The sequence below is a fragment of the Eptatretus burgeri genome, chromosome 9 (genome assembly GCF_056783735.1).
Source record: "Eptatretus burgeri isolate ZD-2024b chromosome 9, Ebu_testis_v1, whole genome shotgun sequence".
NCBI classification, from domain to species: Eukaryota; Metazoa; Chordata; class Myxini; order Myxiniformes; family Myxinidae; genus Eptatretus; species Eptatretus burgeri.
This window is the reverse complement of record NC_140969.1, coordinates 107797079-107823222: the sequence shown is the minus strand read 5'-3', so window position 1 is coordinate 107823222 and position 26144 is coordinate 107797079. Positions and strand designations below refer to the sequence as shown.

General features: G+C 42.8%; 1 protein-coding gene and 1 pseudogene across 5 annotated transcripts in view; both read left to right on the top strand.

Annotated features, from left to right (window-relative positions):
* Positions 1-26144, top strand: part of LOC147020879 (alpha-soluble NSF attachment protein-like) — a 148432-nt gene that overhangs the window by 52582 nt on the left and 69706 nt on the right. For 4 of the 5 annotated variants that reach the window (XM_085896604.1, XM_085896603.1, XM_085896602.1 and 1 more), the window contains 2 exons: positions 7789-7905; positions 23766-23812. In XM_085896604.1, the coding sequence (XP_085752730.1) occupies positions 7789-7905; positions 23766-23812 (164 nt within the window). The remainder of the gene's footprint in view (positions 1-7788; positions 7906-23765; positions 23813-26144) is intronic. The other variant, XM_085896601.1, reaches the window with a different exon arrangement.
* LOC147020880 (signal recognition particle RNA) lies at positions 16171-16311 on the top strand (annotated as a pseudogene).

The window sequence follows — 26144 nt, the reverse complement described above, 5'->3', positions numbered from 1 at the left end:
GGAGAGTGATGCTCAACTTGTCTCTTCAGAATTCCCCATAGGTGCTCGATTTGGGTTCAGATCAGGAGGCATACTTGGCCACTGAATCACTTTGACCTTGTTCTTCTTCAGAAATGCAACAGTGGCCTTCGATGTGTGTTTTGGATCATTGTCATGTTGGAAAAGTGCATGACGACCAAGGGTACAGAGTGATGGTAGCATCTTCTCTTTCAATATAGAGCAGTACATCTGTGAATTCATGATACCATCAATGAAATGCAGCTCCCTGACACCAGCAGCACTCGTGCAGCCCCACATAAGGACACTGCCACCACCATGTTTCACTGTAGGCACCATGCATTTTTCTTTACTCCTCATCTTTGCGACGCCATACAGTTTTGAAGCCATCAGTTCCAAAAACATTTATCTTGATCTCATCACTCCAGAGTATAGAGTCCCAGTAGTCTTCATCTTTTTTAGCATGGTCCCTGGCAAATCCAAGGTGGGCTTTTTTGTGCATGGGCTTTAGAGGAAGCTTCCTTCGTGGACGACACCCATGCATGCCATTCCTCTGCAGTGTATGCCGTATTGTGTCACTGGAAACAGTCACCCCAGTTTGGCTTTCTACTTCTTTAGCTAAGTGCAGAGAACTTGCATGGCGATTTTCATCAGCCATTCTCATCAGAAGACGCTCCTGTCGAGGTGTTAACTTCCGTGGACGGCCTGTACGTCTCTGTGAGATGGTTGCAGTTCCATATTTGTTAAATTTTTGTATCACTTTTGCTACCATATTCTGAGTGATGAGTAAAGCTTTGCTGATCTTCTTGTAGCCTTCACCTTCCTTGTGTAAAGAAATTATTTTCTTTCTCAGGTCTTGTGACATTTCTCTTCCATGTGGTGCCATTGCTGACAGCATGAAATGGGAAGGGGTTTTTTTTGTTAAGTATCACCCTTTTATAGTCAACTGACTGCTGGACACCTGTTTAATGAATAATTAGACTCACTTGTGGTTGAATTATTGTTAATTAGAATTTTGTAGTCTAAAATTTAGCTTTGCTTCAAAAACTGTCATTGGGGTGTACTCATTTTTGCAACATGGTCTTCAATGAAGTTGTTAGGAAAATTCCTTTTGTGTGTGCAAATTAATAAATCTTGTTTGCAATCAATGGCCAACATTTGTGGGAGTATTTTGTAGTATAGTATCCCATAGAAAATGTGGATTCTGAAAGGAAACTAAAGGTTTACTGACAAATGTCGGGGTGTACTCATTTCTGCTTAGCACTGCATATATATATATATATATATATATATATATATATATATATATATATATATATATATATATATATATATATATATATATATATATATATATATATATATATATAAACAAACACCATTTGAGAGAAGAGAGGGCTTTTTTGAAAGCAAAGAACAAAGTACAGCTTATCAGCCCAGTCACCTTGTACTTGCAAAAGAACCAAACTATGTCCAAAGTGGCAAAGAAAGACAAGATTATAAGTTGGTGGTAGGCCTTAACAATTAAATAATAGAACAGTAGAGAGTCAAAAAAACAAGCACTTTGACTTAGTCAGACTGAGGCAAGGGTTTCTTGTCGAAATAAAAGAGTAATAATTTCCCCAACACTACCAATGTCAAAACAAAATAACCCCGGACTGTAGATAATACCAAATACCGGAAGAACCAAGAAGCACCCTCCGCTCCGAGGCCCCCTCTATAGCCCTTCGAACCTGCTTACCCCCGAGTGTGTCTTCCTACCCCACTGCCAATCACAGGCTTTATACCCGTGGGCTGAACCATTTGGTCTAACTTGGGGGGGGGGGGGAGAGGAAGAAGAGAAAATATAGAGGAAACGAAACGTCACAGATCGTAACAACGGACAGTCGTGTGGCCCTCGGATATATAAACAACGAATATGTTTATGGTCGGTTCTATATATTTGTGGCCAACAGTGTTCAAAGGATCCATAAAAGTACATCACCGTCATAATAGAACTACGTAGCAGCCAACATTAACTCGGTAGACCTGGCCACTCCCTCGTAAAAGCCTATGCCCTGAGGGAGTCATTATGGTTGTCTGGGCCAAGATTTCCCTGGGATTCCGAACTACCCATTAAATCCACTTTGCTTGCTGTGGAGTTGGTTAATGATCCGGAGTTTCGTTCCTTAGCCGGATAGCTACCAACGTGGTGGCAAGTCAAGAAGTGCATCCTTTGTGTCAGTGACATCGTTCTTCTGAATACAGATGTGCACAGGAACGACTGGTCCTCTGGACGCGTGATTGAGACATTGCCCAGCGCAGACAGTCGGGTTCAAAATGTGTGAATCCACACCATGAAGGATGGCAAACCCCATATCTACCTGAGACCTGTAACTGAGGTCTTGCTGCTTTTTCCAGTGGAGGAAGAGTGAATTCTTTCATTGTGTTCTGTTGTTTGTGAATTTCATATTCTCATGTTATTTTCCACTATGTTCCTATCCGTTAGCTATCGTCTGGTCCATTAATTTGGTGACTATATGATGTATTATGTAGTTAGTTTATTTCATTTTTGATGATGTTCAATAACAATTTGACTATTTCAAGCCAAGGTGGCTACACTGGTTCTCATGTTCATGTAATTTTCTTTGTTCAATATATTGCTGTAGTGGTTTATATAAAAAACAGGTGAGGAGTGTGATGTTACCAAGTTTGAATGTAAAATGTATCTAATGTTCCACACATGTCTTGTCTCATGCATGTTCATGTTTTGCTTCATGCATATTTATGATCTGCTTCTGTCTTTCCTCATGCATATTTATGCTCAGCCCATGTGTCGCGTCATCTCTGCTGCAGTGGGCAAGAGTGCCTCTTCCCTGGTCTGGCGGGACATGTGCATGTACCTGAAAAAGACACGGTTGTTTAAGATGCTGTTGGAGTGTTTTAAATTAAAGAAAAGGTGACAAGCTGCCTGGAACATTCTTAATCAAGAATCTGGATATGTAGGCCGTTCCAGGATAAGAGATCCCGAAGAACATCAGCTGAAAGATGGGGGCCTGCAAGCACCAAGACTAGGCCAAGAGGCTCCGCAATAATGTTTGAGTGAAGGACGAGCTTGCACTTAAAGAGAGCTTGGGCAACCGCTGTGCTGCATGCAACATTGAGCTTCTCTGGGCTTATGCCCCAAAAGACACAGCAGTTCAGCATAGACCGACAGGACAATCGTCTGGGGCACTGTCAAGACAATGTGTGCCTTACCTGCTGAGAGTATAACCGAAAAAGAGGGGTTGCAGCACTCAACCGTTCTTAATGTGTCAATGCGGGAACCGCCGTGCTTAGCACACCATCAGGCGGCAACACTGCATCATGAAGAACAGCCAGCAGCTCCGCACAGGGAAACCCTTGTGCAAGACCCCACCTGCAGTCCCTGTGAATGCCTACAAATGATATAAAACAGGCTCTTCAGATTTAGTGACAGCCCACCCAATCTGGTCAGTTGCACGATGAGGACTCCCTTCAAGCTTGCCTGGCTGTTACAGAGGTACCAGACACCCACATTAGAAAGGATGTTGCTCTTTCAGCCCGACAGGTTGCTCCGATGCTGGTGCTGTTCCGGCTGTGGCTGTAGGTGTGGAGGGCTTTCAGGTCACCGTTTTTTCCTCGATGGCTTCAGAGCGCTTCTTCCCAGTCAGCCTGGTCACCTCATTGTTCAAAGCGAAGTCAACAGCTGAAGGTAGTGCCACCCACTCAGTTGATCGCCCACTCTCTGGGAGCTTCATTTCTACCACATATTGGTGCCCAAACAGTCACTCTGCCAATGTGAGGTTTCACTTTTGTACCATGACCTAACCACTATGCAATTCTTTCTCGCCTCGCCTGATTGGGACTGTGCTTTGCTAGGGTTTGGGACACAGAGCCCATGAACTCACTCCCAGGGTCAACCTGCAAGTGTTTTGGCAATTTCAGTGGCCTATGCTTGTAGATATGAGACAGGGAACTGTCCACCTCAGTGGACTCCTTCGAGGTCAGAGCCTCAGTTTCTTTGGAGCGGCTAACCACAAAGTCTTCAAATACGCCTTGCCTGTGGCGTATTTGAAGACCGTCACCACGAGGCAGCCAGTCATGCAATAGAAACAGGAGGTCAGCATGGTGATCGACCTCGTTGGACACAGAGACATCAAACTTTGGTTGTGCGAAATGGTGAGGGGATGGAAGATATACTGTATCTGCCATGTGGCTTGTTTTTCGAGCCAGCCTCGGGCAACATCTTCAGAAACCTTAGTGGCTGCAGCAAGCTTTTTGATAGCTGCAAGGCCCGACCAGTAGCCCTTTCGGCTGCAGTATATACTGGAAAGCTTATCCATCAGAACGCTGTTGTCTTGACATATGTATTCCAGAAGCCTGATCTGTTCTGTTCTTGTGTATGGCAGCTTGGCTGCCCGGGTAGTTATCATTTCATGGAAGCGCTGCTGTGCCACTGACGCTGTGCCCCTCTACCAGTACACTGGTACTCATTTCGCTGACCTCGGAGGGATGACAGGCTGAGTCAATCCACCTGGTGTTAATTCAGCAGCGAACAGGGCTCAAACTCAGGACCCCATGATCCTAAGCCAGCTACCCTAACCACGAAGCCAACACCAGGCAGAAGTCTGATGAGTCTCCAACACAAACAATCCAAAAATGGTGAATGGCCGCAGCTTACTGTCATGGCTTCTTGGAGAGCTTGTCGGCAAGAAGTTCTGTGGCGCTCATTCCTATAATGATAAACATGATTTTTTGGCCATTTAACCGTTTGTAGAAGTCAGCTAGAGTAGGCTTTGCCCCAAAGGGTTTGAGGTTATTACCCACGGTGACTCGGTTGTACTCGTCGATTGCAGCGTCTACATCATGGAATGTCTGCACAATGTGTCCTTGGCTGTGGAGATCATCATTGATCCAGTCGAGGTGTTTTATTCTCCTTTGGGCCCAGGAGGCTTGTGCAGCCTGCAGTTGTTCTGTGGCCTTGTCATGGTGTTTGCTCTCTTCTCCAGCAGCTTCAACAGAGCTGAGCCAAGAGACTAGGTCACTGCCTCCTGAGAAGGCAGCTGCATTTGCTACAGCACCACCAAGAATCATCACAACAGCTACCGCCATGACTGTCAAAGATTTGGGAACATCGTGACCACTTCAATATATCAGCCGGGATGATCCCCTGCTTGATGAGCATGTCTTTTGTGGCCACGGCAAGACTGACATCGAGAACTACCATGCCGACGTCACAGCCTGTGAAATTGAGTTTTGGGATGGTCCCTTTGAAGGTCATTTTGCCAAGGCAGTCGTATCCCATCGCCAGACAGCTAATGACTATGGAGTAGTAGGCTGCATTGGCCAGCATTTTCCCGTCGGTGATTGGACTAATCATATTGTTTTGCGGTTCCACAAGTCTCAGCAATCAGAGCATATAGAAGAGGGTCTGATGTACAGTGCCTTCAGAAAGTATTCACACCCCGTGACTTTTCACATTTTGTTGATTACAGCCTGAATTTAAAATGGATTAAATAGAATTTTTTTATCACCGATCTACACAAAATACCCCATAATGACAAAGTGAAAACATGTTTTTAGAATTAAAAAAAAATTAATTAAAGAGAAAAAGCTGAAATGTCTTGAGTCGATAAGTATTCAACCCCTTTGCTGTGACACTCCAAATTGAGCTCAGGTGCATCCAATTTCCTTTGATCATCCTTGAGATGTCTCTACAATTTGGTTGGTGCCCACCTGTGGCCAATTAAGTTGATTGGGCATGATTGAGAAAGAAACACACCTTTCTATATCAGGTCCCACAGTTGATGGTGCATGTCAGAGCAGAAACTTGACCATGAAGTCCAAGGAACTTCATAGAACTCCCTCCAATATAGAATTGTGAGGTGGAATTGATTTGGGGAAGGGTATAAAACGATGTGTGTTGATGAAAGTTCCCAAGAGCCCAGTGAGTTCCATCATTGGGAAATGGAAAGAATATGGAACTACCAAGACTCTTCCTAGAGCTGGCCATCAGACCAAACTGAGCAACTTGGCAAGAATGACCTTGGTCAGGGAGGTGAGCAAGAACCCAATGACCACTCTGAGAGAACTACAGAGTTCCTTGGCTGAGATTCGAGAACCTGCCGCAAGGACAACCATCCCTGCAGCACTTCACAAATCGAGGCTTAATGGGAGAGTGGCCAAACAGAAGCCATTCCTGAGAAAAAGGCACATGACAGCACACCTGGAGTTTGTAAAAAGGCACATGACAGCACACCTGGAGTTTGTAAAAAGGCACATGACAGTACACCTGGAGTTTGTAAAAAGGCACATGACAGCACACCTGGAGTTTGTAAAAAGGCACATGACAGCACACCTAGAGTTTGTAAAAAGGCACATGAAAGACTGAGAGCATTAGGCAAAATATTCTGTGTTCTGATGAGATGAAAATTGAACTTTTAATGTAAAGAAAATTAAATGTTAAGAGCTTTGTATGGCGGAAACCAAGCACAGATCGTCACCCACGTAACACCACCCCTCCCATGAAGCATGATGGTGCCAGCATCATGCTATGAGGATGCTTTTCAGCGGCAGGGACTGGGAGACTTGTAAGGATAGAGGGAACAATGAATGGAGCCAAATACAGTTAAATCCTTGAGGATAACCTGTTTCAGAGTGCAAAATACCTTTGACGGGTGAAGATTTACGCTCCTACAGGACAATGACCCCAAGCATAGAGCCAAAGCAACACTGGAATGGTTTCTGGAGAATGTGAGAGTCCTTGAGTGGCCCAGCCAAAGCCCAGACTTTAATCCCATTGAGAATCTGTGGAAAGACTTGAAGATTGCTGTTCACCGACACTCCCCATTCTACTTGACAGAGCTTAATCAACTCTGTAAGGAAGAATGTGAGAAAATCCCCAAATCCAGATGTGCAAAGCATATACAGACAACCCGAAGAAGACTCGAAGCTGTAATCGCTGCCAAAGACGCTTCTACAAAGTATTGAATCAGTGTGTTGAATATGTATTTGACACAAGACATTTGAGCTTTTCATTTTTAATTGATTTGTAAAAATTTCCAAAAACATGTTTTCACTTTGTCATGATGGGGTATTTATTTCATGTATGTCGGTGACAAAATTTTTTTTAATTTAATCCATTTTAAATTCAGGTCGTAACACAAAATGTGAAAACATCAAGGGATGTGAATATTTTTGAAAGGCACTATAATATTCAGTTACTTAGCTACATGTCCTACAGTTGTTTCAACAGCTGGAACAGCAGCTGCGTCACAACTGCCTTTGTTTTTTTTTTTCCAACCGCTGCAGTATGCAGTATAGTTCACTCGAGCTCACATGTCACCGCCATATCAACGGAGCAATGTAAGCCTTGCACAGATGGATGTGCCCATTCAACGGAACGTCTGGTGCTCATATTTCCCCATGCATTGGTTGTATCTCAACGCAGTTGCATAGGGCTCGCACATATGGAACCGCCATATTGACGCAGTCACATTCAGGAGGTGAGCAATGACAATGGGGGAATGATTAAGAATGCTATATATTTACAGAGGAAAATGAGACAGGAACACGGGCTTAAGTGACAAGGACCTTTCTGCACACTGATCCTGGTCATTGCTAACTGGGGTTACAAAACACTTGCATGAACATTCTTTAAGAGACAACTAATTAATAATTAACCCTTGATTTACACCAGAGTCATTTTTGTAATCATGCTCTTCAGTTGAGCACAAAAGAGATTGGCCTTTATTGGAGGTTCTGTGTTTGTCTTTTATTTTTCCTCTACAGCAGCTGGGAATGCATTTTGTAAAGCTGCTCGCTTCCATATGCAGGCTCAGAATAAGCACGATGCTGCAAGCAACTACGTTGACGCATCAAGCACCTTCAAAAAAACAGACCCACATGGTATGGCAATTGTGCATCACATCATCACCCTCAGCAAGAGCATTAATTTTCCTCCAATCCATTTTTAGTGATTGTTTTTTCCTTGAAATTATGATTTTATGCTGTTTTTGAAAGTTTATTTATTTCTTTCTTTTTTTAGAAATTCAGATGATTGCAAACTTATTCTTCTTGTGAATGCATAATAGACCGAGACTGAATTAGCAACTCAGATTGTATCAAATACTAAGTTGAGGCTGTGCCGTTCATGCAGTGCCCCTGTTCATTATAAGGCAGGAATTTGAAATTTGGACATGGTCCCAGTGACAATTACTTATTCATTGCAAACGACATGGTGGGACATTTATCCTGCATGAGCAATTGATGCTCAATGTCCTATTCTAAGGACAGCATACTTTCTGATAAAACAACTTGTCTTCGAAGTACCAGTCTGACAGTTCATACTTGGTTTGAGAATCCAATGCAGGTAAGACAGATCAAAGGTCAGGTCAGGTATGGGGGCATGTGCCAGAGGGAGCAGCATGTCGCCATGTACACTTTCTACCAGTACTCTAGGGGCTTTTGTCTGGCCATTCCCCAACAGATGTCTCGCCAATCCCCATCTTCTTGAGATGCCGACCAACCTGCAGCAACCACGAGACGTGGTTGGCCCATTGCCAACCTCCACTCATGAGGGACCCTCGCTGAGAGAATCTGGTGAGCAGGATCAGTGTCGGGAAAATGAGCCACATGTCCACACAGCCGCAGCTAATGCTTTGGGACTACACAGGTAACAAATCTTATTTGAGTCTCTCTCAAACACTCGTTGAACACAAAGTCTGACCAGCGATAGCCAAGGATTCTTTGAAGAGACCTGCTATCGAAAGAGTGAAGTCTTTGTCCAAGATCCTTGTTCAGAGTCCAAGTTTCACATCCGTAGAGGTAAGGTGAGGTTAGGTATGGGACCATGTGTCACTGCATCCACTTTTATCGGTACTCAGGGGGTCTCCGTCTGACCATCCCCCAGGCAGATCTATGCCTGGCCCATCACCATCTACTTGATATGCCAATCCACCTGCTACAACTACAAAGCACGTGGTCATCCCATTGGCCTTCTCCACTCACGAGGCTCCCTTGCTGAAAGAATCTAGTAAGCAGGATCAGTGTCGGGAAATCGAGCCACATGTCCATACAGCTGTAGCTCACGCTCACAGACTGCACAGGTAACACATCTCATTTGAGTCTCTCTCAACAACCACACAGTCTGACCAGCGATAGCCAAGGATTCTCCGAAGAGACCTGGTACCGAAGGAGTTGAGCCTTGGTCTCAGGTCCTTGGTCAGAGTCCAAGTCTCACATCCATAGAGCAAGACTGGAAGCACCAAGAACTTGAAGACTCAGACCTTTGTCCTTCTGCATTGGTACAGAAAGCGCAAACCCCCATTATCCAGTGAATCGATGACACCCCAGGCCCGACCCAGACGTCTGTTGACCACTGACTCACAGCCAGCATAGACATGAATATCGCTGTCAAGGTAAGTGAATCTCTTCATGACTTCAACATCCTCAACACAAACATGTACAGACAAGATAGTAGCATCCGAGATGTCTTGGAAGGACTGGATCTTAGTTTTGACCCAGTAGACCTGTAATCCCAGCAGCTCCAACTCCTCATTCAGCATCTGGAGGGCCCCATCAGGATTTTTTTATATCATATCGAGGCTCGTGGAGGAGCTAGAACACAGAACGTACAACAAGGGGAGCAGGAGACAAGGGGGGGGGGGGAGGGAGCAGGAGACAAGAGGGATGGAAAAAGTGTGGAACAGAGACATAAGGAGATCTGTGGAAGGGCGAGGGATGGGGTGGGGTACACATGGTAAACAAGATGATACTACAGCGACTTTCAGGAAGGAAAATAGGGAATATGAAGGAGGTGGGTTTGGGGTGGATTAACATGGCTAGTCAAGGTCAAGATTTTGGATGGGGGAAGATAAGAGATTGTGGTGAACAGCTGTTTTGAAGACCTGGAGGGAGGAGTGGGATTGAAGAGTGTGGGAGTTTGTTCCAGAGGTTGGAAAGAAGAGGAATGAAAGAATGAAGGTGAGCAGTAATTCTTAATTTTGGAAGTTTCACCAGAAGGGTTTTCTGGTGGACCTTAAAGGTCCTGAGGAATTATATAAGGGACTGATCACAGATAAACAGGGGGGGGGCGGGGGGCGAGACCGGAGAGGAGACAGTAGAATATAAAAAGACCACCGATCTTCCTGCGGTGAGAGACCCAAAGACTCAGCTCCATCACGGGAGATACCAATGATCCTAATAGCCTTGGTTTCCACAGTGTGAAGTCGAGCTGGGTGTGAGACAGGAGCTCCACCCCAGAGAGGGGGGGGGCAGTATTATTTGGTGAAAAGGGCAGAGAGAGGATGTGCAAGACCAGCAGAGAAGGTTTTTTTGGACATGTTAGCTGATGCTGTCCGGTCCAATAGCAGAGTTACAGTCTAGGGTTGAAAATACCTTCTCCACCTTCTCAGATGCAAAAGACACAGAATCCAGGAGCAGTTGGGTACCAAAGGGAATGATGGGCACCAAGAGGGAGGGGTTGGGGAGCACAATGTTTGGAAGCAAACACAGAATTGAGGTGTTCAGCCTTCTCACAAGCGGAGTCAGCTCTGGTGACATTTAAAGAGGGGGAAGGGATGGAAGGGGGGCATACTCTAGACAGTCTTAACGAGGTGCCACCAGGTTTTAGAGGAGGGAGGGAAGTTTGAAAGTTCATTCTTGAGCTTCACCCTGTCAAGTATACGGTAGACTTCTAATGAAGGGATGGCCCGGATAATCCATTGGCTCAATACAACATAAATCCTCAAAAAAATCGATCAAGATAAAACTTATGAACCAATAAATTACCTACCAGTCATCTGCAAAGAATTTCCCATCCAATGTCGCTGTTTAAGCTTTGGGACATCATTACTCAACAACAAGAATTAGAAACCCAAACGTGCCTGTTTGTCATTGTTCTTAGCTCACCAGGAACGGAGCTTTGGGATGATGCATCATCAGTCCGTCTGTCCATCTGTCTACAAACGCAACTTCTCTGAAAATACACACAATTTCGATGAAATTTGACCACACCCTTCATCACCCATGATGTACCAAAGTTTGTCCACAACATCGAATAAAATCAGGGTCTGAGGCGGTCGACTGTGGGTGGCCCCCCAAAATATTTATTTGCTTTCTTCTCCGAAACTACACACGCAATTTCGTTAACATTTGACCACAACCTTCATTATCCATGATGTATTAAAGTCTGTTCACGACATTAAAAAAATATATATATACTGTATATTGGCCTCTAAGGGGGTTGCCCCCTAAAATATGTATTTCTCCAAAATCTCCAAAACTACTCACACAATTTCGATAAAACTTGACCACACCCTTCATCATCCATGATGTACTAAAGTTTGTTCATGACATTTAAAAATAAATAAATAAATCTGGGTCTAAGAAACATATAACATGCTGGTATACAATATGTTCACATATTGTATGTTTCTTCGACCAACATGCTCAACGTGTGTGTGTGTGTGTGTGTGTGTGTGTGTTGTGTGTGTGTGTGTGTGTGTGTGTGTGTGTGTGTGTGTGTGTGTGTGTGTGTGTGTGTGTGTGTGTGTGTGTGTGTGTGTGTGTGTGTGTGTGTGTGTGTGTGTGTGTGTGTGTGTGTGTGTGTGTGTGTGTGTGTGTGTGTGTGTGTGTGTATATATATATATATATATAGATATATAGATAGATATATAGATATATAGATAGATATATAGATATATAGATATATATATATATATATATATATACAGTGGGGAGAACAAATATTTGATACACTGCCGATTTTGCAGGTTTTCCCACTTACAAAACACGTAGAGGTCTGTAATTTTTATCATAGGTACACTTCAACTGTGAAAGACGGAATCTAAAACAAAAATCCTGAAAATCACATTGTATGATTTTTAAATAATTAATTTGCATTTTATTGCATGAAATAAGTATTTGATACATCAGAAAAACAGAACTTAATATTTGGTACAGAAGCCTTTGTTTGCAATTACAGAGATCAGACGTTTCCTGTAGTTCTTAACCAGGTTTGCACAGACTGCAGCAGGGATTTTGGCCCACTCCTCCATACAGATCTCCAGATCCTTCAGGTTTCGGGGCTGTCGCTGGGCAACACAGACTTTCAGCTCCCTCCAAAGATTTTCTATTGGGTTCAGGTCTGGAGACTGGCTAGGCCACTGCAGGACCTTGAGATGCTTCTTACGGAGCCACTCCTTAGTTGCCCTGGCTGTGTTTCGGGTCGTTGTCATGCTGGAAGACCCAGCCACGCCCCATCTTCAATGCTCTTGTTGAGGGAAGGAGGTTGTTGGCCAAGATCTCGCGATACATGGCCCCGTCCATCCTCCCCTCAATACGGTGCAGTCGTCCTGTCCCCTTTGCAGAAAAGCATCCCCAAAAAATGATGTTTCCACCTCCATGCTTCACGGTTGGGATGGTGTTCTTGGGTTGTACTCATCCTTCTTCTTCCTCCAAACATGGTGAGTGGAGTTTAAACCAAAAATCTCTATTTTGGTCTCATCAGACCACATGACCTTCTCCCATTCCTCCTCTGGATCATCCAGATAGCCATTGGCAAACTTCAGACGGGCCTCGACAAGCGCTGGCTTGAGCAGAGGGACCTTGCGTGCGCTGCAGGATTTTAATCCATGACGGCGTAGTGTGTTACTTATGGTTTTCTTTGATACTGTGGTCCCAGCTCTCTTCAGGTCATTGACCTGGTCCTGCCATGTCTTTCTGGGCTGATCCCTCACCTTTCTCATGATCATTGAGGCTCCACGAGGTGAGATCTTGCATGGAGCCTCAGACCGAGAGAGATTGACTGTTATCTTGAACTTCTTCCATTTTCTAATAATTGCGCCAACAGTTGTTGCCTTCTCACCAAGCTGCTTGCCTATTGTCCTGAAGCCCATCCCAGCCTTGTGCAAGTCTACAATTTTGTCCCTGATGTCCTTAGACAGCTCTCTGGTCTTGCCCATTGTGGAGGTTGGAGTCTGATTGATTGAGTGTGGACAGCTGTCTTTTATGCAGATAACGAGTTCAAATAGGTGCAGTTAATACAGGTAATGAGTGGAGAATGGGAGGACTTCTTAAAGACAAAACTAACAGGTCTGTGAGAGCCAGAATTCTTACTGGTTGGTAGGTGATCAAATACTTATTTCATGCAATAAAATGCAAATTAATTATTTTAAAATCATACAATGTAATTTTCAGGATTTTTGTTTTGGATTTAGTCTTTCACAGTTGAACTGTACCGATGATAAAAATTACAGACCTCTACGTGCTTTGTAAGTGGGAAAACCTGCAAAATCGGCAGTGTATCAAATACTTCTTCTCCCCACTGTATATATATATATATATATATATATATATATATATATATATATATATATATATATATATATATATATATATATATATATATATATATATATATATATATATATATATATATATATATATATATATATATATATACACACACACTGTGAAGCTGTCCGTAAAGCCGTGTGAGTACATGTCTCCAAATCATAAAAACATTTTTTTTTAATGCAAAAGGATGTGGAGATGTTACTCCAAGAAGTATGGTCACAAGAAATGATCATGTGAAACCATCATTACATCTTTCTTTGAATAATGGTTGTCCCAAGAAAAGACACTCACTAGGTGTGTGTGTGTGTGTGTGTGTGTATGTGTGTGTGTGTGTGTGTGTGTGTGTGTGTGTGTGTGTGTGTGTGTATGTGTGTGTGTGTGTGTGTGTGTGTGTGTGTGTGTGAGATTTTTCAGTTATATTGAAGGAGCACACACAGACACACACACCAGTGGGGCTTCACTGACGTTTCGGGTGGAATGATCCGAGTCCAGAAGGGGAATTTAAAGTGGATTACAATCTTTGCTGAAGCTAATGAAGTGACCAAATTGATGTAATGGTAATTCTTGTTCTAAAGTGTTTTGCCATGAGAATGTGACAGGAGCGCCTTTATTAACTAAGAGCAAATATAACCCATCACTTCACTGATATGAATATTCGGAGAGGGGAGAGAGGGAGGAGGGAGGGAAGGAAGTGAGAGGAGTGAGGGGGAAATGATGGGTGGGGTAATGGAAAGCTAGGAAGAGGGGAGAGGGAGAGTGAGGAAGTGGAGTGGGAGTACGTCGCTGTACACTTCGGGAGTGGGTGGGAGTCAGGAGGGTTGGGGAGAGAGGAGGGCAGACTTGAGGGAAAGCGGTGGTGGCAGTGGGGGTGTAGTGGAAAACTCGAAACCTTACTGAAGTAACTCCAGTCACAATACAGGTTGTATCATTAATTTAATACATGCGCATGGAGAAAGACAATCAATGCAATGTGATTGCTTTCTGTCTTGATGTTCCAAACAGAGTTTCTTATATAGGGAAGAGAAATGGGGAAGGTGATCTACTTGCATGCAAGCGAGTTGACCAATCACATTCTGATTCATGACAAACAGAATGTTTTCAAGGATGTGATCATGACTCTTTGTTTCAAATGCAAATTCCTATGGTTTGTCATTGAGCACTTTCAAGCTTTATTCGATATTTGCATTGCTTCACTACCCTCCCCCTTCATGACTATTGTTTAATGTATACTTAATTTCAACATAACAATGCCCTGTTTTCATGTGATTCCTAAAGGTTTACTACACAGCAAATTTGTTATTTAGCATCATTAATTAGAATGAAGCATTCCTGTGTCTCACTGGTGCCAAACAAAGCAGCTTTATTTAATTTAACTTGCCAACCAAGTGAATTAAAGAAATGATTATATTGTCACACAGTTAACTGGCATACAATATTAATTCATTATAAACCAACCATCAGTATGCGATGATCCATTATCAAGTATATTTTAAAGTGTCAGAGCGACGGAACATCATGAATTCTGACTTTCTTCTTGTCAAAGATCTAATAAGCATGTTTTATGCTGCAAGCATTTTAAACCTTTATCTCAACCATGTGTCATTGCTTTTACCCATGATGCTTTCTGGTGAACCATTCCTTGTCTGGTGACAAAGTGACTTTAGCCAATGCCTTACAACAAATTTTATGCCTCCATATTATTTAAAAGCATTTGAAAGCATATAAAGAGAAATGAGTACATAATTTGTGGACAAAGAGTGCTTATCCCAACATGAAAATTGTAAAAACTTGTTTTGGCATGATCAATACAGGACACACCAATGCTTTGCGATAGAAATCTCCGTGGATCACATGGCTATCACATTATATGTCCATAAATTGTTGGTGTAGCAAATTCACACTTCACAAGATGGAATTAATGATTTCACTTCCACATTCCCCCCTTTTGTCCTATATATGACAATTTAAATAAATTTTACCCATAATCTACCATATCCCATTCTTCAAGGAGAAAAGAGCTCTTTTACTCAAATTCACCCATATTAATTAGTGATGGGTGTACATAGGAGAAGGATGCTGGAGGAAGACAATCCCAATAACACCCCAAGCCTAGCTGATAAGCATGTTTCCAACAACTCAGCCACCCATTTTAAGGCCTGGTCAGCAGCAGCTGTCACAAGCTGCAAAAGCTTGCCATCGAAGGCCAGAAGGGCAAGAGGGCCATGATGTGGATAGAGCAGTGCTCAATTAGAAACACAGTCAAGTCACTTCCTGAGCCACGGAGAAGGCAGGCCCCATAGGAATGGAGCTTGGACCCGACACTGGGTTGCAGGTGACTCACCGTGTGGAACATCAGAGCCCTCGTTGTGTGTCTCACCTCAATGGTAAGAACAAGATGCATTTGCAGAGCGAGGTTCGTGAATGTTGGCAGTGTCGCATCAACAGGCAGGCGCCATTCATGGTGGACTCAGCTCTTTGCCTCAACTGGTTTAGGCTTGTCCAACCTTCTCTTCAGTGGCTTTATTTAATTTGCTCATTTCTTCTCCTCAGGAAGAGGGTCATGCTGTGATCACTGGATGAATGCCCAATCACCCAAACGTGGGTTCACCCCTTCATTCAATCTTTTGGTGGAAGTATCTCAGATCTTGATGAGGCAAAATCATATAGACTGCACTGCTTTCAACACTCTGAAACAGACAAAATCAAAGTTAAATTTTAAACACAGTGGGTAAAATGATTCAATTTAACAGTTCTATGCACCATAAATTCCCTTACTTAATGCCATTAATGGCTATTAAACAATTTTCGTTTAATACCGGGCGTAGTGGCGTGCGCCTGTAATCCGGCTACTCGGAGGCTTGGGTTGGAGGATCACTTGATGACGGGGCCTCTGCGCTGGGTCGCGCTATGAGAGGGTGTAGGGCAGCCCGGAATCATGGTGAAACCCAATCCTTATCCCTGTGTCGTAAGAGGCGACCAGGGTTGCGTCAGGAAGGGCATCCGGCGTAAAAAACCTATGCCAAATCAGTATGCAGATCATAACGGATGATCCGCTGTTGCGACCCCTAATGGGAGCAGCCGATAGACGAACAACAAACAATTTTCGTTTAACACCTTAAATTGTATGATCATTTACAATATTTTTTGTCCACAACACAAAGCAGAACATTACATCCAATTGTTTATCATTCCTTCTTGTACCCCTGGTATTCCCACATTATCACATCTACCATCAACATGAAGTTTTCTCTGAAAATTTAATGAGGCAAGCACTAAATAGCTTATATAAGTACATGTATTCATTTTTTCCATTTAAATACAAACACCATCTATCATTCACCATGTAAATTTTCCCTTGCCAACATAACACTTAGTTTATCACAAGGTCCTATAGCATGTTAACCAAGTTTCTGATATTATCTAGCCATATTCAGAAATCTCATGAGTTTTTTTATTTTTAATATTTAATGTCAAGACTCATATAAGAGCTAACACAGAACATATAACAAGGGGAGCAGGAGAAAAGAGTTGACGAGAGAGGGAAGCACAAAGCAGTGGGGAATAGACTTATTTTGGAGAAATATATGGGAAAAGTAGAGTTCAGTCTCAGATCGGCATTATACCATCCCACGTCTTATTTTGCTTTTATCTATAAGCTGCAATTTTTTTATCTGAAAATTAACAGATATTTATGATCGATCTTTAAAAGCAATTTAATCTAAGTACACTGAGAATAATTTTCATCATTATCAGGTCTTGTAATATCATCACATTGGTCATCTATCTTGATTTCACATAGCTTCCAGAACACATCATCAAAATCATCCCCCTATCTCGTACATGAGAGGCACACGAAACCTGTGTGACCACAGTCTTGGCAACAATCTTCCCCAAGCAAATAGCAGGCAACTTAACCACACATATTACAATAACCATTATTATCATGGGCAGTACAACTCCAAAGAAAAGGTATAGCAGATTCTTCACACCTGTCGCCTCCCCATTCTCGTCAGCCAGACTGACAATGTGTTCCGAGTTCATATTCCGAGACAAATTACAGAAAAAGAAGGGGGGGCAAGACGGGAGAGGAGACAGTAGAAGACAGAAAGACCACCGACCTGCCTGCGATGAGAGTGAGAGTCCCAAAGACTCAGCCACATCGCAGGAGACACCAATGATCCTAAATGCTTTAGTTTTCACAGCATGAAGCCGAGAAAGGTGAGAGGCGGGAGCACCAGCCCAGAGGGGGAGAGCAGTACTCCATCAGTCTGCGGACGAAAGCTTTGTATGTGGTCAGGAGCTCAGATGGGCCGAGGAAGGACTTTGCACGATTGAGGATACCCAGTCAGCGACTGGCTTTGCAGGCTAGGTTGGAAATGTGGCTTTCCCCGGAAAGGTCGTGGCAAATAGTGAGACTCAGAAGCTTGAATGAAAGGACTTCTTCCAGAGGATTGTTGAGAAAGTAGATGGGGGGGGGGGTTCCATACGGTCCTTTCGGAGAGACATTGTTGTGAGATTTGTCAGGATTGAAAGATATGTTCCACGTGTTGGACCAGTTTGTGATTTTATCCAGATCTGCAGAGAGTGAAGAAGCTGCTGCTTGCCGGTCTGAGGAATGACAGATGGTACGGTAGAGGGTGGAGTCATCAGCAAAGAAACGTTGTGGCAGTTGGACTTTTTAGACATGTGATGAAGGAAAGATCAAATTGAAAGCATTCGTTGAAATAGAAAAAGAGTAGTGAATTATGATGCAGTAAGGAGAACCACATGTAAAAGAGAAAGTTGAAACATTTTAAGAGAACATTTTTTATTATGTTTTTATGATTATTGTTTTTTGGGGGTTTTTTAAAAATAAAGATTGCATAGGATTAGGTGAAGGAAAAGTTGAAGGAGGAAGAACAGTCAGTACTCATTGATATGTGGGGAAAAGGTTTGGAGGGAAAAAGGGTTGTCTTTGTTGTGGTTCTATTTTTTTAATTTTAAGACAAGAAACAGAGGGTGTAGTTGGGGTGGTTAGAAAGGGGCGGTGGGAAAAGTGGAGGAAACGTGAACTAATGGTAATATAGAGAAAATACAAATAAAATCGATTGTGAACCGAGACAGGAAAGACAGGTAGACCTCAAGGAAACCCATTATGACAAGATCAACGAATACTCACAAAATCGCACAAATTTTGAAACAAGACCGAACAAGGAACACACAGTAAACATGTAGGAAACAAAGTATAGTCAAAACGCGACAAATAACGACCGGAAACTTAACTTTGAGAAAGTTGGCAGAGAACCAGGCGTCGCCTCTAAACCTGGAACTGAAAGACTTTTGCGAGAAGACATGGACTTGGTGGCTGGTTCATGGTTTCAGCGCCCACAGGCTCATCGCTGGACTTGGTATTCCAACGCTGGTGGATTGGCAAAGAAGATTGACCATGTGCTCGTTGATGGTCGCTGGAGGATAATCCAGAACTGCAGGATCCACCGGAGTGTTCAGTTCCTCAATACTGACCACAGGCTTGTTGTAGCAACTCTGAAGTTGCAGCTTAAATCAAAGGGAATGGTACCATCCCAGCCTAGGTTGGACGTTGGCAAGCTCAAGGATGAGAGGGAGGGTAGCTGAGGAGTTTGCGAAGAGGCTGAGTGGAGCTTTGGGGGATCCTCAAGAGTTTTGGAGTGCCTTCAAGACCACCGTCCTTGATATTGCTGGTGGTTGTCTTAGAATTCACCAAAGGACGAAGAAGAATTTTGTCTCTCAAGGGATACTAGATACTATTGACCAGAGTTGCAGGGCCTGGCTTAATTTCAGAGTTGAGCTGTTCAGGGAGTTGAGGTGTAAAACTGCGTGTGCTGAGGTTGGACAAGGAGGCGTATGTGCGAGGAATCTGTGAATGGGTAGAGCATCACCTATGGTCAAGTGATTCTCATCCTGCGTACAGGGGAATTCATGCATTGCATTCCTCCAAGCCCATCCCACATTGTACTGCAGTTAGAACAGAGGGTGGTGGGCTCTTGACAGAGGAGTCTGATGTGAAGGCCCACTGGGATGGTCACTTTGAGCAGTGTACCAGGCTGATCCACCAGCTGTTAAGTTGGATGTCAGGGGTGTTACTATCCCCATTGCTGACCCTCCAGTCAACTGTGATCCACCTTTGTTTGTGGAAACACAGGCTGTGGTGAACCGGTTGAAATGGGATAAAGCTCCTGGGATCTGAGGCATCCATGCTGAACTTCTCGAGGCTGGTGGAAATGCTGTAATCATGTCATTGCTTGCAGTTCTGTGCTCTGCCTGGAACACAGGCATCATCCCAACTGACTGGAAGAGGGGCATTGTTGTCCCTCTCTGGAAATGGAAGGATGATCGCCAGGCCGGCAACAACTTCCGAGGGGTTACGCTGCTTTCAGAGTCGGGCAAAGTCTTTGCTCAGATAATTATTAAGAGGGTTCTCCACCATCTGCTTGAGCAGCTTCATCCAGAGCAGTCAGGCTTTACACCAAAGAGGTCAATGATTGACCGTATTCTTACCATTCAGGTCCTCACTGAATGCAGATGAGAGTTTTGACAGGGGCTTCTTGCAGCCTATGTTGATCTCTGCAAAGCGTTAGATCAGTAAATCGGGATGCCCTTTGGAGGATTCTTGGTCTTCATTGGGTGCCACCAAAACTGATGTCTGAACTGTACTCTGGTACTGAGAGTGCTGTGAGATGTGGTGGTACCATCTCCGACTTATTTACAGTTGTTACTGGAGTTTGTCAGGGGTGTGTACTGCCCCCACACTTTTCAGTGTTTATATGAACTGGATTCTGGGGAGGATGATGGAGAGATTAAGCTGTGGTGCATCATTTGGGAATGTCAAGATCTCTGACCTTGATTTCGCAGGTCATGCAGTCATCTTTGCGGAGACTCTGGATATTCTTTTGTGTGCCCTCGAGGTGCTGAATGAGGAGTCTGAGCCACTGGGATTACGGGTTTCCTGGGTCAAAACTAATACCCAGGCCTTCAATGACATCTTGGATGCTGCTATCCTGTCTGTACCTGTTTGAGGTGAGGATATTGAGGTCACAGAGAGATTCACTGACCTTGGCAGTGATATTCATGTATCTGCTGGCTGTGAGCCAGAGGTCAATCGATGTCTGGGTCAGGCCTGGGGAGTCATTAATTCACTGGATCATGGGGTGTGGTGCTGTCAGTACCTGTGCAGGAGGACGAAAGTCTTAGTCTTCAAGTCCTTGGTGCTTGCAGTCTTGTTCTACGGATGTGAGACTTTTACCCTGACCAGGGTTCTGAGACGGCGACTTAATTTCTTGGGTGTCAGGTCTCTTCGGAGAATCCTTCGCAATCGCTGGTCAGACTTTGTATCCAATGAGCGGTTGCTGAGACAAACTCAAATGAGATGTGTTATCTGCATCGTCCATGAGCATTAGCTATGGCATAACTCGTCCACAACTTTTTGAGTTATCATGCGATACATCATTTTTGGCCTCATTTCTCAATGGTGAAGAATCAATTTCAAATTTATCAGATCCAGATCTGGATCTTCACCAAAACTGAATCAATTCGTCCTTGTCACACACCCAACCTGTCCACCAAGTGTCATCCAAATCCGTCCACAACTTTTTAAGATCTCATGCAATGTCGTTTTTTGCCTCATCTCTCAATGTTGAAGGATCACTTAATAATGAAATAATTCTTGTATCCGGATCCTGTTTTGGATCTCGTTCTCATCCAATTTTCATATTAATCCATCCATAACCTTGTCAGATATTGTGCTATCTATAGTTTTTGGCTTCACCATCTCTCAGTGGTGAAGAATAACTTAAATTCTGGTTTCTGGATTCGGACCTTAATAAAATTGTGTTGCTGTCCTTGGCTGGTCACCTACATCCACAAAAAAATTCAGAATGATTGCTTAAAATCTGTGGCCAAAAATTGTGACAAACAAACGGACAGACAGATAGATATTGAAACGCTACAGACCAACATACTTGGCAAAAAAAAAATCATTTTCACCAAGTAACAAACAAACAAGAAAAGCCTTCATGCAGAGCATGATACTTGCAAAATCCATAAAACAATTCTGACCTCAACTATATATAATTGGTGATTGAATTAAATAACCAAATATGCAAATCCTCTTCAAATTTCAAGTCAATCGGATGAAAATTGGCGATTTTAGCAATTCGGCCGATGTTGACCTTTTTGGCCTCTGTTGACCTCAAAAATAGTTGGTTGAATTCAGTGACCTGATATGCAAATCCTCTTCAAATTTCAAGTCAATGGGATGAAAATTGAGGATTTTAGAAATACCACCTTAGTTGTTGACCTTTGGCCTATATTGACCTTTTGGTCCATGTTGACCTCAACAATAATTGGCTCGTTGAATTCAGTGACCTGAAATATAAATCATCTTCAAATTTCAAGTCAATGGGATGAAAATTGAGGATTTCAGAAATATCACCTTAGTTGTTGACCTTTGGTCCATGTTGACCTCAACAATAATTGGTGGTTGAATTCAGTGACATGAAATATAAATCCTCTTCAAATTTCAAGTCAATCGGATGAAAATTGAGGATTTTAGAAATCCCGCCTAAGTTGTTATCTTTGGCCTATGTTGACCTTTTGACCTTTTTTTTTTTACCTTAAAACAATAGACATTGCTTATGACAAGCTCTACCATGTGGTGAAGTTTTGTGAAGATCGGTTTTAAATTGTGACCTGTAGGCTATTGACAGACAAGCAAACAGACAGACAGAATAACAAAATCGACTGACCAATGTACTTTTAAAAAATCTTCGATTTTGCAAGTAATAAACACACAGACATAGACAAACGGACCCAACTGCAATACCCTCTCCTCTGGTGAGTTTAAAATCACATGATCAATAAAGACCCATCCACATCTCTCACCTGTGAATGGAGGGAATAACCAGTTAGCTCTCACCTAATCAATTAAACCCAGTTGGCTAGGATTATATAAATAAATCGATTCCTCCCATACTCTTCCAGCTGAAAAAGCTGCATAAAGCAACCAAGAAAGACTACCCAAGGAAAGCCCTTTGCTGTTTCAAACTCTTCCCAGAGTTCCTCCACAGCTGTAAAGACATTCACAAATAGTACACACATGAGAATCCAATGCTACACACCACCTCAGCTACTAGGACCGGTCCCAATGCTACATACCTCAATTTTCATGCAGCTTTACTTTTGTTGTGGGGTTGTGATGGAACAACGTTAAAAGATATCCTGATGCTAAACTACAAGGGGATTGTGGTGTCGTATTGTGGCATCATAATGTGGTGTCATTCCTACCTTTTTTATTTTTTTATTATTTTGGAGATTTCATCCTTTGTTTTTACATTTCTCTGAGTTTTTTTTTCTTGTTTCTCCACTTTTTTTGTAAGTAATGAAATACTTAATGTTTCACTTTGTTTTTGTTTTTTTTGGTATGGATTAAATCCAACTATGGTATTAAATTTGGTTTATGGTACATTCTACCTCGTCCCCCCTAAATCCTGGCTTTTGTCTCAGTCTACTATGTGGATTACCACAAATGTGCGGAAATGTCGAAATGAATGCCATATTTAAAAGAAGAAAATGCTTCATGTTTCATATATTTTGTAATTTTGATATGGATTAAATCCATCTGTAATATTAAATTTGGCTTATGTACATTCTACCCCCCACCCAATCCTGGCTTTTTTCTCATTCCACGATGTGGATTAGCACCACTGAATTGAAAATCAATAGAATTCTCATTGCCATTCACAACACACAGAGTCCGGTGTAGCTGTCGGACGCCATCTTGGTTCGCACTTGCTGCTGGGCGAAGGCAATTTCCGTCATGCATTTGCATTTGCATGTAATTTAGAACGAAAACGATCGCGTTTTTTCAACTTTTGTGCAATAGTTTTCAAAAATAAACTTTATCATAGTAACTATAGCACTTTCCTTTTCACATCAACGTTCGAGGACAAATATTGTTTATTTGGGAGCGTGAAGAACTTGGGGCGTTTTAAGGAACATTACGAAGATCAAATCTGCCCGTTTATTTCACAATTCTTTTTTTTGATCAAAATTGTAAACATGAATTTACCTGTGGTTGTTTTTTTTAATTACGTACCAAAATGATGCAAATCAAAGTGTTGAAATATAACCAACTTTATGTATAGTAATACTCCAATGTTTTTGCAAATGCAAAGTAATACTCCAAAGCAGGTCCAATGCAAAGTTTGTTTTTGTTTTTGTTTTTGTTTTTTTTTGAGAAAGGCAGAGTGGTGTCGGATGCGATTATGTGTTTGAATCCATTTACAAGTTTACATTGGTTTGTAGTGAGAACTTTAACTTGGCAACAAGACGTCGACAAGTCATTGTGTGATAACGTATCAAAAGCGCTAATTTTTCCTTGTCCTGCATTGTAGAGGCCATCAACTGCTTGGCAACAGCCATTGAGATATTCACAGATATGGTAAGTTTGGAGATAACCTACAAATCTATTGCACAGCATTTTGCTTTCTTCCTTTAAAGAAAGCCACTCACTTTTGTTACTGCACATTAAGACAGTGTATAATTAATGAGTCCTCATCGAAGACACAGTCTCCACGCACACCTTAAAAGTGGGATGCGTAGATATTGCATTCAAATAAGTAAATAAATATGTAGGTGGTGGGGATGCTAAAGTGTATATGCATAAATAGATGATTCAAAGTTGTGCATTGGGAGAAGAGATGGTAAAGTGTATGTAAATAAATCATTAAAATTTGTGTGTTGGTAGTGGAGATGGTCAGGTGTATCCTTCTTGACTTGCTCCATATGAACAGCATGACCATAATTAATGTATAGGGGTGTTTTTATCTTTGCTGGGGGGAAGAGGGGGAAAGAGTGGACGCAAATTCTCCGTGTAAATGTATATCATGCACCACCTCCAGGTGAGGGGGTATTACAAGTCTCCACCATTTACAGTACAGTGTTCCTGTCCCCACGTTTTCCAGTGCAGTGAGGTGTTTTGAATTATTAGCAGTTGGTATGTTTTGGCTTCATGCACATCACCCGGGTTTGTTTTTTTTGCCTACACAGAGCTATCAGTTACCTATACACCACCCAAATAAAGGTAGCATCAGAAGAACGTGTTGCATGCTTGAAACAAGATCGCCCGTAGGGCGGGTACTCTGCTAGTTTCTATATCATGGCGGGGAAGTACATATGTTGTATATATCTACTCCTCCAAGAAGATTTGAGCGAGGAAGCTGAACCGTTCAAGGATTAATGAGGGAACAGTGAATTTGTACTGCAAACTGCGAAGATTACAGCTCCACTGAATGTACATGTGTGAAACATGGCCAGCCATGCACTCATGCATGCATCTGTGAAGCAGTGTCAGCAGCAGATGAAGAAAATGACAGTTCAACAGCTCCAGTGTGGTGTGCCAATCATCCTCTCACCACATATATATAGGTTTAAGTGATAGTGACAGTGATCCTGACGATGCTGATGTGTAAAATCTGATAACTCACACAATGTAACCGTTACGTTGTCACCCCAAACACTGTAATGACTGACTATTCATGCTAGAAGTTAAGCTAACTTAACTTGGAAAACCCTGTTGAGACCATTGTGTTGGAAAATTGAAAACAAAATTGAAATAAATTTGCTTCACACAATTGTCTGGTAAGGATCCTGTAGAATGCAAAGTTTCACTGAATGGAAATTTGCATATACACCACCTCCATTCTAATGCCCACAACTCCAATTGTAATTCGTTTTAAGCTTGTTATCATGGATATCCAGCTTTCTGAGATCCTGAGGAACACAGTGGTATATGATGCCCTTTAGTAAAAATTCAGGTTTGGGTGGATGTCTTCTGTAGCTACCCATGCTGCAGCACTATGCGTGTAGTTATGCCATAGAATTTTGTGAAGCTCAACTTGGGAATCCAACATTCATTGTGGGAGGGGAACATGCGTTGTGTTCGTAGCAGCAACAGCCACATTGTAGTTCCTGATCTCTGTCTCTGTCTCTTTCTCTGTCTCTTTCTCTCTGTCTCTTTCTCTCTGTCTCTTTCTCTCTGTCTCTTTCTCTCTGTCTCTTTCTTTCTTTCTCTCTCTCTCTCTCTCTCTCTCTCTCTCTCTCTCTCTCTCTCTCTCTCTCTCTCTCTCTCTCTGTCTCTCTCTCTCTCTCTCTCTCTCTCTCTCTCTCTCTCTCTCTCTCTCTCTCTCTCTCTCTCTCTCTCTCTCTCTCTCTCTCTCTCTCTCTCTCTCTCTCTCTCTCTCTCTCTCTCTCTCTCTCTCTCTCTCTCTCTCTCTCTCTCTCTCTCTCTCTCTCTCTCTCTCTCTCTCTCTCTCTCTCTCTCTCTCTCTCTCTCTCTCTCTCTCTCTCTCTCTCTCTCTCTCTCTCTCTCTCTCTCTCTCTCTCTCTCTCTCTCTCTCTCTCTCTCTCTCTCTCTCTCTCTCTCTCTCTCTCTCTCTCTCTCTCTCTCTCTCTCTCTCTCTCTCTCTCTCTCTCTCTCTCTCTCTCTCTCTCTCTCTCTCTCTCTCTCTCTCTCTCTCTCTCTCTCTCTGTCTCTGTCTCTGTCTCTCTCTCTCTCTCTCTCTCTCTCTCTCTCTCTCTCTCTCTCTCTCTCTCTCTCTCTCTCTCTCTCTCTCTCTCTCTCTCTGTCTCTATCTCTCTCTGTCTCTCTGTCTCTCTGTCTCTCTGTCTCTCTCTCTCTCTCTCTCTCTCTCTCTCTCTCTCTCTCTCTCTCTCTCTCTCTCTCTCTCTGTCTCTCTCTCTCTCTCTCTCTCTCTTTCTCTCTTTCTCTCTTT